At 37.8% G+C, this 14897-nt stretch overlaps 1 protein-coding gene across 1 annotated transcript in view; it reads left to right on the plus strand.

The window, feature by feature from the left end:
- Positions 1-781: 781 nt before the first annotated feature.
- LOC131039712 (uncharacterized) overlaps positions 782-14897 on the plus strand; it is a 117266-nt gene continuing 103150 nt past the window's right edge. Inside the window, exons 1-2 of the mRNA XM_057972550.1 lie at positions 782-985; positions 14167-14293. Coding sequence (XP_057828533.1) covers positions 782-985; positions 14167-14293 — 331 coding nt within the window. The remainder of the gene's footprint in view (positions 986-14166; positions 14294-14897) is intronic.

Raw genomic sequence — 14897 nt, forward strand, 5'->3', positions numbered from 1 at the left:
GTTGAAATTTTGAAAGAGATACCTTTATCCCTATACAATAAACTTGAAGCTAGGAGACTTGACGTTGTCAAGAGGGACAGGGAAATAAAGGAAGTTGCACTTTTGGAACAATATGGCACTATAAATAATGAAGAGATGAAAAGATGTATAGATACTGCTAATAGGACAATCTTTAGTAGTAAAAACTGACAGATAAGCCTTATGATGGGTAGAGTAAATGAGGTGGTAAATGAGACAAGGGGTGGACAAAATTCTTTCAGAAAAATCCAGACTTTCTCACATCTCAAGAAGAGTTTGCAAAGGCAACATTCCCCATAATTCCTGACAAATAAAAAGGAAAGGGTATTTTGGGTAGTTCTACTCCAATTTTGACACAATCACAACTGGTTGTAACTAGAGGCACACAACCACAACCGATAGTTAAGGAGAGTGTACAGTTTATACGGGCACAAACCAATTTTGAGGAAGAGAATGTACAGGACACTAGAAACACTATGGATAATACTCCACTGGCAGTAACCGATACTACACCAAGTGGTGAAGCCACTAGTTCTTAAGAGGTTGAGAGATAGACAAGGTTAAATCAACTGAGTCCATACCAATAGACAAAACAGATTCCTCGACAAAAAAAATGGCAATTGACACTTATCAGGTCAAGAAGAAATCATATTCTGAGTTAAGTTCAGCAGAACTAATGATGATGGCCACTCAGAAATTGCTAAAAGAAGGAACTGTAGATAAAGGGTTAATTGATCAATAGGTCTCTATATTACACAAAATAATGCCAGACTGTCAGATTGAGGATGGAGCAAGCCCTTCTGCAAAGCTCAAAAATTTAACAGAGAACATATCAAATAATTATCAATCCTTAAGACAGATTGCAGACCAACATGCTTTGGACAGTTTCTTTGCTGCAAAAAGAGCTTTTGATAAGCTTGTAGAAACTAGGAAAAAGAAGATAGAGGACAAACTTATCTCTATTGAGGTTTGTTTGAAATAATGCACTAACATTTATAGAGTATGTTGCAATATAGGAAGTCTAATAGCCAATGTAGATGGCAGATTGAAAGAATTACATGACAAAATGGCTACTATTGCTAACTCTTTTGATGGGCTGACTACACTAACTACATCTATTGATGGACAAATTTTGTCCTTGGAGAACCAATTTTTTTCTTTTGAGAAGGATAAAGATAAAATAATGAGGAGAGAAAGAAATTTAAGAGGTTTGGTAAGTCCAAGACTTGACTCTTTGGGTGTTCACAAGAGAGAATGCATGGATATGATAGCAAAGCCCACACTGGTAGATGCCCAGGAGAAAGAATCACTTACCCACTTACTCAGTGGACTTGCATTGGTATCTGATACTTTCAAATCAGGCTGGGACACATATCTTCAATTGCTACAAAAGGCATACCCATAAATTCTGAAGGTGGCTAGGCTTGAGTAACTCTAACCGTATTCTTTCATTCTTTATTCTTTCACTGTTCTTTGGCATTAATGTCAAAGGGGGAGTATGTAATGAAAAATATTAGGGAATATGCTATCAGATGAAGTGTGTTTCTCAAGGGGAGCACATCGGCAAAGAATCCATTTTTCACATGAGTGTTGCCATCAATGCGAAAGGGGGAGATTGTTGGCAATTGACACTCATTGGATTCATTTTTTTGCCATTGATGGCAACAAGATCAGATAGAAGGCAACAAGATCTGATGAAAGTCTTCTCAAACTGACACTAGGAGGCACATACCAACAAACACTAGCATTGGAAGCATTCAGGACTACACCGACACTAACACCGGCACCGATATCAATACTTCAAGGAAGCCGACATTAAGAAAGATTTATTTTAGTAAATCATTTTATAATTATTATCGATGCCGAAATTGAATATCTTTTGTAAATACATTGTAAGCCGACACAAGGCATATCATATGTAATAGGTATATAAGTCAGTCTGCAAGGTCAATTTTTTAAAAAAATGAAAAAGAAAAGAAGAAGGACGTGAATGAGATTATGATGTAATAGGTGATCAAGTATAGTAGAAATGTGATGTGAATTATATGTATGGAGATCATTTTTGTATGCGAACATTATATCATGCAATGATCTATAGATAGCTAGGAAAGCACTCTTGGAGGAGAAGCAATATCGGTAATAGTTCAAGACTGTGAACCAGTATAGAGTAGAACTAGAACCAAAACTCTATCTAGCATAGCAGATGCATTCCTGAGTTCATTTTCAGTAATCTACTTTGGTAGAAACCTTGTAGTCAGTGAGACTCTTTAGTGATGAGCAGTATGCTCTAGGTAGTGTGCCTTCCTGCAAGTGCATGCCCCTATTTTATGTAATATCTTTTCATATGGCCAATGAACTGATATTGTGGGTCACAAATCCCACTGTGGTTTTTCGTCATTGAGGTTTTCCATGTATAAATTCTATGTGTTATGGTGTTCATTTATGTGGATGGTTTATTTGCTTCTTTTTATATGATTATCTTTTTACTGGTACATACTTTCATGGTGTAGAAAGTTGAAAACTATTCATTCTGATAGGACACTGATTCACCCCCCCCCCCTCTTCAGTGTTATTAGATCCCAACAATAGTCACTTAAATCAATAAAAAGACGCAAGTTTTAATTTGTTATGTTGATGGCCGACATATGTAAAGCATGTGATATAATTTTGTCTAGATTCATTGAACCTAGGAAAATTTTCCAAGGTTGTAGCTGACTAAATGTAAATGTTTATAAAAAGTGTGATGAGGTATAAAGTTGGTATGTGTGTAAAGAGAGAATTAATGAGCGCAAATTGTGAATGTGATCGTGTGGTGTTTAGGGAAGTTCTGTAATGAAGTTTTGTTGAAGTTTTAAGGATCAAAATTGGATCGTATCAAACATAGAAGGTGTTACTTGAAGATATTTTCACTGTTGTTTTCCTAACAGTTTGCAGCAACAAAATCCCCTAACCGGGCAGGTCCTAACTAGCCTTAATCTATAAATCCCCTAATAGGGTAGCTCTGAATCAGAGTCTCAAATCCTCTTGTGAGGTTGATCCTAATAGTTCATTGCTCCTAACATGGCTTATCATTCAAATCACTTAACCAAGTGTCTCCTAACCAGGTCTGCTCCTAACAGGGCATAGTTGTAAGATCTTAACTGGTCAAGATTTCTACTATGCAGATAGTGAATCTTGTGGGTATCAACTCCCACGGTGGGTTTTCCCTTTTGGGTTTTCCACGTATAATTTCTTGTGTTATGTGGAATTTGTTTTATTGGGCATTGGCTTGTGTGGTGATATTTATTATATGCTTGATAAGTTTTAAGTTACTAAAGTTGGTGATCATATTTGTATTTTTTTTACTTGCATTGATTCACCCCCCCTCTCATTGCCTTATAAGTTCATCAATTGGTATCAAAGACAACCTTCTTTGAGGCCTAACCACTTTAGAAGGATTCCTAAGGCAGACGTGGGGTACATGAGTTATGGAGATTTATCTCATAAACTTGCTGGAACTGAGGATGCCCTAGAAACATTGAGAGGCAAGTATAAAACTTCACTTGCTAAAAGGAAAGAGCTTACTGAACAACTATTGGAAGTCTCTGAAAGCATCTCCTCTGATTAAGAAAACATAGATGCATTGGTTTTGGAAGTGGAGAAATTTAATGGTGAGAAAACTAACCTGAGGAGAGAGCTTGAAGCCATAACTATCCAGATGAGTCAAGAACTTGAAGCAAGGAGGTCGACCGAAGACAACATCAAAGATAAAGACATGAGATATTTAAACTGAATCAAGAGGTTGGAACCCTGACTACTTACCTTCAAGAGGAGAAAGAAGAAAAAGATGACAACTTAATGATGAACAGTGAGTACCAAACTGGTATTGAGAGGGTGGGGTGAATCACTACTGGTACAAACCTTTTCTTGAACCGATTTGACTGCAAACAATGAACTTGACTGGCTATCACTAACATTGGTCTAAATTAGATTACCACTAGTTAAGCACAATGAGATTGTGAAAGATATAAATCAGAAACACTTATCTTTCCACACAACCTATTCCCTCATTTCCACATTATCCTTGTGTATAAACAGGTAACCTAACATCAGGAATATACTAGCTTGCAAAATCAACATGCATCACCACTTAAACAGGAAATAACAAACCATCATAGGAAAGAGGCATCACACATGACACACATATTTTCATGTGGAAACCCAACTGGGAAAAACCACGGTGGGGATGATTACCCACAAGCAGTTTTGAACTCTTTAGAACTCCGCTCTGTTAGGAGCCTAGTCCGGTTAAAGACTGTTACAATAGGTTCTGTTAGGGATCACCTGGTTAAGGGATGGCTAGTATACCTGGTTAAGGGTTAAACCCTGTTAGAGGTTACCTTATCAGAGGATTTCATGAGCTCAATGGCTTTGAGTCACCCTGTTAAAGGATTTACAGTAAGCTAGTTAAAGCTACCCTATTAAGGGATTTTCCAACTGTTGAAGTGGTTAGAGATCAACAAGTATTACAATGATCTGGTAATCAAACTCAATACCAATGCAGATCCGCTTAGGTTCCTTCCTTCTGCATACACACTCTACAGGTATCACTCCTCTTATCTGGTCTAGCAAGAATCACGTATCTTTGCACTTAGATAGATACACAACATTTTCCAACAACCTCAACATGAAACACAACATCGACCTTATAGGAAATAGACACGTTGACAACATAAACCCTAAACCTTTAGGTTGAGCAATTCAATCAATTCACTCCTGACCATTGAACACTATGCATTTGAACACAATGGTCTTGAATAGATCTCAAGACATTCTCCATCGTTCATTCTTCACCGCTTCATGGAGGCAATAACCCATCACGTGTTTTCCACCGTTTGTAGAGACTTCGCACATTCTCGAGGTAGATAGGATCAATCTCCTTCATGAAAGATCCTTCATGCACACAAGGCTAACGTGGCAACACAATCTGATCTCCATTAGATCTCCAATACAGTGTTAACTCATCACACAATACCATCGGTTGAATAACACAGGCTCGAAACACTTCAACCAGAAACCCCGAAGCTGAGACTACCAACCGATAGTCATATCATATTAAGCCTTGATAAAAAAATTCCATATGTCGGTTCATCTTTCAATATACCACTTCACTTGAACAATCATACCGCTTCACTATTTCACATACACTGGTTCACAACAATATACTGGTTCACCCTTTATCATATTACCGGTTCACTCTTTAGCATATAACCGGTTCACTCTTTAGCATATTGACATCAATGACAACACAATATCATCATGTCCACATACTCTACACATATGCCAACAATCTCCCCCTTTGGCATTGATGGAAATATACAAAAGATGTCTACATCACATCTTCTCCTTAATACTGCAGATATCTTCTCCGCTTCACATCTTCTCCCCCTTTGACAACAATGCCAAAGTGGAGGCACAAGTTTCCCTGTTCCACTATGTTGCTTCCCTTGAGGAGTAGCATACTTCAACACATCAATCCTAAAAGGATATAGCAAAGTGAGATCTGACTGATGTGGAGCACAAAACTTTAGTTTAACTCTTGAAGGGAAAACACCCCTAATTCACCTCTCAAATAGGTAAATGTAGCTTTTGATAGAGGCTTGGTGAATATGTCTGCTAACTGCTCCTTACTGGAAACATGTTCCAATACCACCTCTTTGTTCTGAACCTTTTCCCTCAAGAAATGATACTTGAGTTCAAAGTGCTTAGTTCTAGCATGTGAAACTAGATTCTTGGAGATGTTAATTGCACTTGTATTGTCACAAAATATGCTTACCAATTTAGATACTGGAACTTTGAAGCCATTCAACACATGCTTCATCCAAATAGTCTAGGTGTAGTTCATAAAAGTTGCAACATACTCCACTTCTGCTGTAGACTGAGAATTATAACTCTACTTCTTACTCATCCATGAGACCAGTCTACCACCAAGAAAGACTGCACCACCAGTTGTGCTCTTCTGATCATCCATGTTACCAACCCAATCAGCTTCAATGAACACTCTTAAGTTGAAATCATCATTGTATGGATACCATAATCCATAGTCAATAGTTCCCTTTAGATACCTAAGAATCCACTTGACTGCTACCAAGTGGGATTCTCTTGGGCTCTTCTAGAACTAAGCGGTAATCTCTACTGCATGTGCAATGTCTGGTCTTCTATGCACTACATAATGCAACTTACCAATCATTGATCGGTAATCCTTCTCATTTACCAATGCCGAGTCATCCTCTTTTGATAGTTTACAACCGGTCACCATTGGTGTACCAACCGGTTTGCTATCTTCCATGCCAAAGGTCTTCAACACCTCTTTGACATACTTGGACTAAGTAATAAAGATTCCATCTTTCATTTGTTGAATTTGCAGTCCAATGAAGAACTTAATCTCCCCTATGAGTGACATCTCAAACTCCTTTTTCATCTCATCTACAAATTGATGACTCATCTTGTCATCTCCACCAAAGATTATGTCATCAACAAAAACTTCACAAATCAAAATCTGATCTCCTTCAGATTTCAAGTAGATATTTCTATCTTCACTTGTTCTTTCAAATCCAATCTTCACAAGATGGGAGTGCAAGCATTCATACCATGCTCTAGGTGTCTGCTTCAGTCTATACAAGGCTTTATGTAGCCTACACACCATGTCACTATCTTCTGATAGAGAAAACCCATCTGGTTGCTCTCTATATACTTCCTCTTCAAGTATTCCATTTAGAAATGCAGATTTTACATCCATTTGGTATATCTTGAATCCTTTAAAAGTTGCATATGCAAGAAGCATATGAACTCCTTCCAATCTTGCTACTGGAGCAAAGGTTTCTCCACAGTCTTTTCCTTCTTCTTGGGCATATCCTTTACACACTAGTCTAGCTTTGTTCCTTACCATTGTGCCATCCTCATTCAGCTTATTTCTGAAGACCCATTTGGTTCCAATGACATTTTTATGCTCCGATCTGGGTACCAAGGACCATGTACCATTCTTCTCTATCTGGTCAAGTTCTTCTTCCATTGCCTTGATCCAGTCTTCATCTTTATGTGCCTCTTTGAATGATTTAGGCTCAAATTCAGAGATCATACATGAGTTTTCTCTGACCTTTCTTCTTGTAAGAATTCCTGCATCTTTATCTCCTATGATCTATTTTGGATCATGATTGAGTTTGACATACCTAGGTATATTCTTAACAGATTCCTCTTGCTTTTCTTCTTAATCCTCATCTTCATCTGCATCAGCATCTACCGGTGTAGGAGCACAATTACTGGTACTGGGCTGATTAGCAACCAATTCCCAGAAGGTTATTACCTGTTCATCTCCTACATTCTTACTACTGGTTTCCTCAAGTTTCTCATAGTTTTCATCAACCCTAACATTGATGCTTTCAATGATTCTTTGAGTCCTATTATTGAAACATTTGAGAGCTTAACTCTTGGTGGAATATCTTAGGAATATTCCCTCATCACATTTTGCATCGAACTTGCTCTGATGTTCACTCCTTTTGATATAAAATTTGCTACCGAATACTCTAAAGTAGCTTACCACTGGTGTCTTACCGGTCTGGTACTCATAAGGAGTCTTATCCTTTCCCTTTTTGATGAGTACCTGATTCATTGTGTAGACTGCAGTGCTCACTGCTTCTCTCCAAAAGGTGTGAGAAACCTTTCCTTGGATCAACATAGTTCTATCCACTTCAACCATAGTCTGGTTGTTTCTTTCTGCTAAGCCATTCTGTTGTGGAGTCTGGGGGGCAGACAGTTGTCTCTTGATGCCATTCTCTTCACAGTATTTGTTAAATTCACCAAAAGTGAATTCCCCTCCTTGATCAATTCTAAGACATTTGATTCTTCTTCTACTTTCCTTTTCTACCAATGCTCTGAAAGCTTTGAACTTTCCAAAAGCTTTAGATTTATCCTTCAAGAATGTAACCCACATCATTCTTGAGCAATCATCTATAATAATCATAAAATACCCATCTCCCTGCACACTCCTAGTTTTCATAGGACCACACAAATCAATATGCACAAGATCAAGTAAATTGTTTGCAGTGAAAGATTTACCTTTGAAGGTTGAGGAAGACATTTTCCCCAATTGACACTCTCTGCACAGAGGATTTTTTGGTTTGCTTAGCACCAGTAGTCCTCTAACTTCCTTAATCTTACTAGCCTTCACAATGTTATCAAAGTTTACATGGCAGAGTCTCCTATGCCATATCTAGCTATCATCAAATTTAGCCATTAGACATGTACTTATACTAGCATTTAGCTGGAATAGGTTACCTTTTGTCTGCATACCGGTGACCATCAGTTCACCATTCTTTCCTTTGATTTTGCATACTCCATTTTTGAATTCCAGAGTGAGTCCACTATCATTCAGATGGGAAACACTCAATAAGTTGTGTCTAAGACCTTCCACCTAATACACATTGTCAGCACTGCCCTTTCCATTCAGAGAGATGGACCCTCTACCTTTGACCATACATGGTGCATCATTGCCAAAACAAACCACACCACCATCATACTCTTCCAGAGATAGGAACTTGCTCTATTCACTAGTCATATGGTGAGAATAGCCACTGTCAATAATCCACTCGTTGGAATTATCAAAGCGTGAGACAAGAGCCTTCTTTCCTGACACATCTTCTTTGACTGCGACAAACACAATATCTTCATTTTCTTCATCTTCAAATTCCTCATCTGTGACACCTTCATCAACTTCTACAAAATACTTTCTTTGGTTTCCTCCTTTGAATTTCTTGAACCTTTCCAATTTGTCCTTGTTATCACCATTAGGACAGTTTACAACAATGTGTCCTATCCAGTTGCAAGAGAAGCATTTCAAAGGGAGCTTACCTCTGTATTTACCGGTTCCCTTAGGAAGTCTCTTGGCAAGAAGAGCTTCAAATTCCATCAAGATCTCCTCATCATCCATTTCTTTGCTCTACCTTGGTTCACTACTGGTGCTTGCTTCTTTACCTTTTCTGGATGGTGCAATAGATGCCCTAAAAGTCGATTCAATCTTTTGAATGCTGCCATCAAAACTATTTAGCTCATAGGTTGTCAACTTAGCAATGATGGAGTCTAGGGATACCTTAGTCTTGTCTATTGACCTCAACTCCTGAATAGCAACAACCCTTATAGCATAGATCGGTAATAAGGATTCAGGACTTTGCTAACAATAGTAGAATCATCAATTTTTCCTCCTGCACTTTGGATATCTCCGACAATAGTTTGATCCTTATTCCATATTGTTGAATGGTCTCTCCTTCAACCATCTGCATGTCTTCAAACTTACCCCTAAGGCTTTCTTCCTTATCTTGTTTTACATGCTCATCACCACCATAGATATTCTCAAGAGTATCCCATACTTCTTTGGGATTATCTTTATCCTAGACATCAATAAACTCAATGTCAGATAAACTGCGGATTAGGGCTTCCATGACTTGCCCATTCTCTTGGATCTTTCTCTTTTGATCATCAGTGAGAGTATCGGTAGGAATAACAAAAGCATTCTCAACATAGCTCCAGTGTTGAGCACCCATGCTTTTGATGTATATCTTCATTTTGTCCTTCCATATTTTGAAATTATCTCTGTTGAACTTTGGACCTTCCCTCTTCATCATTACAATAGGATCTTTCCCTCAAGCGGTTAATATTACAACATAGAGGACCTGGAGGATTCTCTGATACCAATTGATAGCTCAATGATGAACAATGAGTACCAAACTGGTACCGAGAGGGGGGCGGTGAATCAGTACTGGTACAAACCTTTTCCTGAACCGGTTTGACTGAAAACAATGAACTTGACTAGCTATCACTAACACTAGTCTAAATCAGATTACCACTGGTTAAGCACAATGAGATTGTGAAAGATATAAACTAGAAACACTTATCTTTCCACACAACTTATTCCCTCATTTCCACATTATCCTTGTGTATAAACAGGTAACCTAACATCAGGAATATACTAGCTTGCAAAATCAACATGCATCATCACTTAAACAGGAAATAACAAACCATCACAAGAAAGAGTCATCACACATGACACACATATTTTCACATGGAAACCCAACTAGAAAAAACCACAGTGGGGATGATTACCCACAAGAAGTTTTGAATTCTTTAGAACTCTGCTCTGTTAGGAGCCTAGTCCGGTTAAAGACTGTTACAACAGGTTTTGTTAGGAACCGATCCTGTTAGGGATCACCTGGTTAAGGGATGGCTAGTATACTTGGTTAAGGGTTAAACACTATTAGAGGTTACCTTGTCAAAGGATTTCATGAACTCAATGGGTTTGAGTCACCCTATTAAAGGATTTACAGTAAGTTGGTTAAAGCTACCCTGTTAAGGGATTTTCCAACTGTTGAAGTGGTTAGAGATCAACAGGTATTACAATGATCTGGTAATAGCACTCAATGCCAATGTAGATCTACTTAGGTTCCTTCCTTTTGCATACACACTCTACAGGTATCACTCCTCTTATCTAGTCTAGCAATAATCATGTATTTTTGCACTTAGATACATACACAACATTTGCCAACAACCTTAACATGAAACGCAACATCGACCTTATAGGAAACAGACAGGTCGGCAACATACATCCTCAACCCTAAACCTTTAGGTTGAGCAATTCAGTTGGTTCAATCCTAACCATTGAACACTATGCATTTGAATACAATGATCTTGAATAGATCTCAAGACATTCTCCATCTTTCATTCTTCACCGCTTCACAGAGGCAATAACCCATCACGCGTTTTCCACCATTTGTAGAGACTTCGCACATTCCTGAGGTAGATAGGATCAATCTTCTTCATGCAAGATCCTTAACATGCACGAGGATGACATGGCAACATGATTTGATCTCCATTAGATCTCCAATACAGTGCTAACTCATCACACAATACCATCGGTTGAATAACACAGGCTCGAAACACTTCAACCAGAAACCTTGAAGCTGAGACTACCAACTGGTAGTCATATCATATTAAGCCTTGATAAAAACATTTGATATGCCAGTTCATCTTTCAATATACCGGTTCACTTGAAAAATCATACCGCTTCAATGTTTCACATACAACGGTTCACAACAGTATACCAGTTCACCCTTTAGCATATTACCGGTTCACTCTCTAGCATATAACCGGTTCACTCTTTAGCATATTGACATCAATGACAACACAATATCATCATGTCCACATACTCTGCACATATGCCAACAAAAGAAGAAATCAAAGCAAATCTTGATATGGCAATGTCTCTTAGAGAGACTCTCATGAAAAGAAATAAAGATCTTACAAAATAACTTGTTGATACAAATGAGAAGCTTGCAAAGTTTAACAAGAGTTATACCATGCTAGATGAATAGATCCAATATCAAAGGATGAACGGTGATACATCTGGATTAGGATACAATACATTTGAGAAAGGAGAACCTTCTGGTACTAAGGTCAACATGCATGAAGGTAAACCTACTCCTAAGACTCAAAAAACCACTAGGAAGAAATCCTATAAGCCTATTTGTTTCAATTGTCATAAGCCAGGACATACTGCTAATGTTTGTCGAAGCAGATCTGATGTTAATACTTGCTTTAGACATAAAACTAATCAGAGATATGTGCCTAGAAGATTTGAAATTTATTTTTACACATGTAAGATGTATGGGCATAGATCTATTGAATGCAGGTATAGAGAAAATAATCCTACTCCTCACATGAATCAGAGATCTGTTGGTGATTGGAGAAGGAATTTCAATTACTGAAGAAGTCCTAATTGGAAAAGACCCTATACTAACCAGTCTAGTCCCTATGAGATGGAGAAAAGAATGAATGTGGTGTGCACAATCTATAATAACTTTGGTCATGTGGCTATGAACTATAGAAGGAGGACTGGCAGAGGCAATGATGGACCTTGGACAGATTCTGGTATGGCTTGTTATCACTGTCATGAACCAGGACATATGGAAAAGTTCTGTAGAGCTAGAGTGAACAAACTAGTGAATCAATCAGGTGACTGGAAAGGGAAGATGAAAGTTGATGTGGAGGAGACCAGAGCTGAAATGAATAGAATCTAGAAAAATAAGGATAATGAGATAACTAAAGTCAAATCATCTAAAGATCCTATTTTTACACCTAGTGTGAAGAACCCTTCATCGACAAACTAAGTTGTTTATACAACTTAGGGGGAACTTAATGTTAGATCTATTTCAAAACCCCCTGAAGGAACATGAGGTATGTTAAATCTACATACTTTGATGTAATATGATGTTAAGAAGTGACTCTATGATCAAACCAATAGGTTTGATGTGTTATGTGAACCGGTATTGTATTATAAAGCATTTTAGGGTTTTATTGATAATGGCATTTAATGTGGTAGATAATGGGCAAATAAAAGGAACTTTTTGAATTTTATTTGTCATATTTCATTTGTATGTGCAACAAGTAGAGAACAACAAAACTTGTGTTTGTAGCATCTAACTATTTGACAAAGATTCGAAGTGATCTAGTGTGATTTGTGATCGACAATCGGTTTAGAGAGATTTGTTGGCATCTGAAACCCAAGCATAGAAGTGAGAAAAGGTATTTATAAGAAATATTATTTGTTTCTAAAGTTTGATCTGTTAAAAATGGATACACCACATCTAATTGATGTTACCGATAGGCCACAACCTGAATTCAAAAGACATCCATTTAAATCTGAAGAAACTAATCCTGTCGGAGCCCTATCTAGAGTTCCTTATAGTGTATTACATGTTGAAGATGTTAGATCATTTTACCATTGCAAAGTGGAAGATTTGGGTATGGTTTCTATTTTTGATCAATATAGAGCATTGTGTGATGAGAATGGTATTTTAAAGGTTTAATACAAGAAGGTTGCCAATAAAGGGTTTCATCATGCACTCAATTTCATTAATGACTTTGTTGATGGACATGCTAGATATGTGCTTAATGTTAGTGTTGGAAATAAGCCACACCCGGACTGATGATGGATTGGTCCAAGAGGGGCTAGTAGCTCAGTGGTAGAGCACTCCAATAGCGTATGGAAGGTCCTAGGTTTAAGTCCTACCTGGTCCATGTCTCAACATGGTATCAGAGCTAGGTCCAAGCTAGGAGTCCCAAGCACATGAGAGGTGTGGCTTAAGGGGGGGTGTTGGTGTTGGAAATAAGCCACACCTAGACTGATGATGCATTGGTCCAAGAGGGGCCAGTATCTCAGTGGTAGAGCACTCCAGTAGCGTATAGAAGGTCCTAGGTTCGAAGCCTAGCTGGTCCATGTCTCAATACTTAACAGGATACATGATCAGTTTATGTGGCTTGACTGACCGCATAAAATTTCTAAGGAAGCCATTCACACAGTCACCAAAATTTGTGCCACTGGTGAGGTCCCATTACTCAGATCCGTTCCAAAGAATAATGTAGAAAAGCTAACAGGATACAAATGGGATGGCAGAGTAATGACAATAAACAATATCAGTGATCCGACAGTAAAATATGCTTCAATGGTGATTGGTTACAGGGTATACTACTCAAGCAGAATGAACAGTGTACCAGTAGTTGCTATTCATACTTCTTACCGGATGATCATAGAAGATATTGATTATGATCTATCTTAAGCATTGAGAAGTCAATTGATGTTGAACCTGGAGGCCGTTAAGAAGGACAAAAGATTGAGGTTCAAATTTGGTCAACTCACTCCTGGTCTATTCTTTTATTTTCAAAATTCTTTTCCTGGTATAGGTGATATTCAATGAAGAATAGAATAGAATAGAATAGAATTAGGATGCTTGGTAATGATTTTGATAAGATTGCATGGGGATACTTCAAGGATTTTCAGAAGAAAATGCATGCAAGAGAAGGATACCGATAGAGGTAGTTAATCGGTATGTAAACACAATTTGCTTTATGGTGGACACATATACTTGCTTGATGGAGGCAATTGAGCCCCAAACTGCATGGGTGATGCCCAAGGGATATAAAGTAGATAAATATCTTTTGGTTGCATAAATTGATCATTTGCTTGCCCAACCAGTAGATACAACAATAGATCGTTTTGGCACTTACAAGGAGAAATCCCTTCAAGTGCACTCAAAACTTAACCAATCGGTAATTGCAAAGAAGGTTCGAAAGGAAGTTGAAATCTTTGCTAAGAAAGAAACATTCACAAAGGAAGCCATTGCTGAAGCTAGAGCAAAGCATGCTGCTCAACAGGCTGGAACATCTAGTACTCCAACCGGCACCTCTACTGGTATGCAAACAAGAGCTAGAAAAGGGAAAGTTGCAGAAAAAGAAAAACCAACAGTTGTTAAGAAAGGGAAACCAGCAGAAAAATCATCAAAGATTCAATTCTAGAAAAGAGGAAAGGTACTTGATCCTCCAACTATACTAGTTGAAACTGGTAAAAGAAAGAAGCAACAAGCATAGAAACTAGTACTGATAGATGCAGATGATGAAGACACTAAATCTGAGAAAGAGAAGAAAGTCCTAAGGACCGGTCATTAGAAATCTAAGGTTGTTGGAACCTCCACTGTCAAATATGTGGAGAAACTGGTAAATAAACCTACTTCTTGTGATAAACTGTTAAGAAGTATTATGGAATATGGTGTTCTTAAGGGATTGAATAAATTGTATGATAATATTGGTGAGAATGAACAAAGGCTAATAGAAGATGTAGTTGTTTTCATGATGAATAAATATAGTAAAGCCCTTATTGAACTGCGAGGCCAAATTTCAAATTCTTTATACAATAAAATTGATGCAAGGTGGCAGGATGCAATGAAGCAAGATAGAGAAATGGTTGAGTACACACTCAAAAATATTCAACTAGAAGCCACAAAGGAATAATTAGATGA

The sequence above is a fragment of the Cryptomeria japonica genome, chromosome 6, assembly GCF_030272615.1.
Source record: "Cryptomeria japonica chromosome 6, Sugi_1.0, whole genome shotgun sequence".
NCBI classification, from domain to species: Eukaryota; Viridiplantae; Streptophyta; class Pinopsida; order Cupressales; family Cupressaceae; genus Cryptomeria; species Cryptomeria japonica.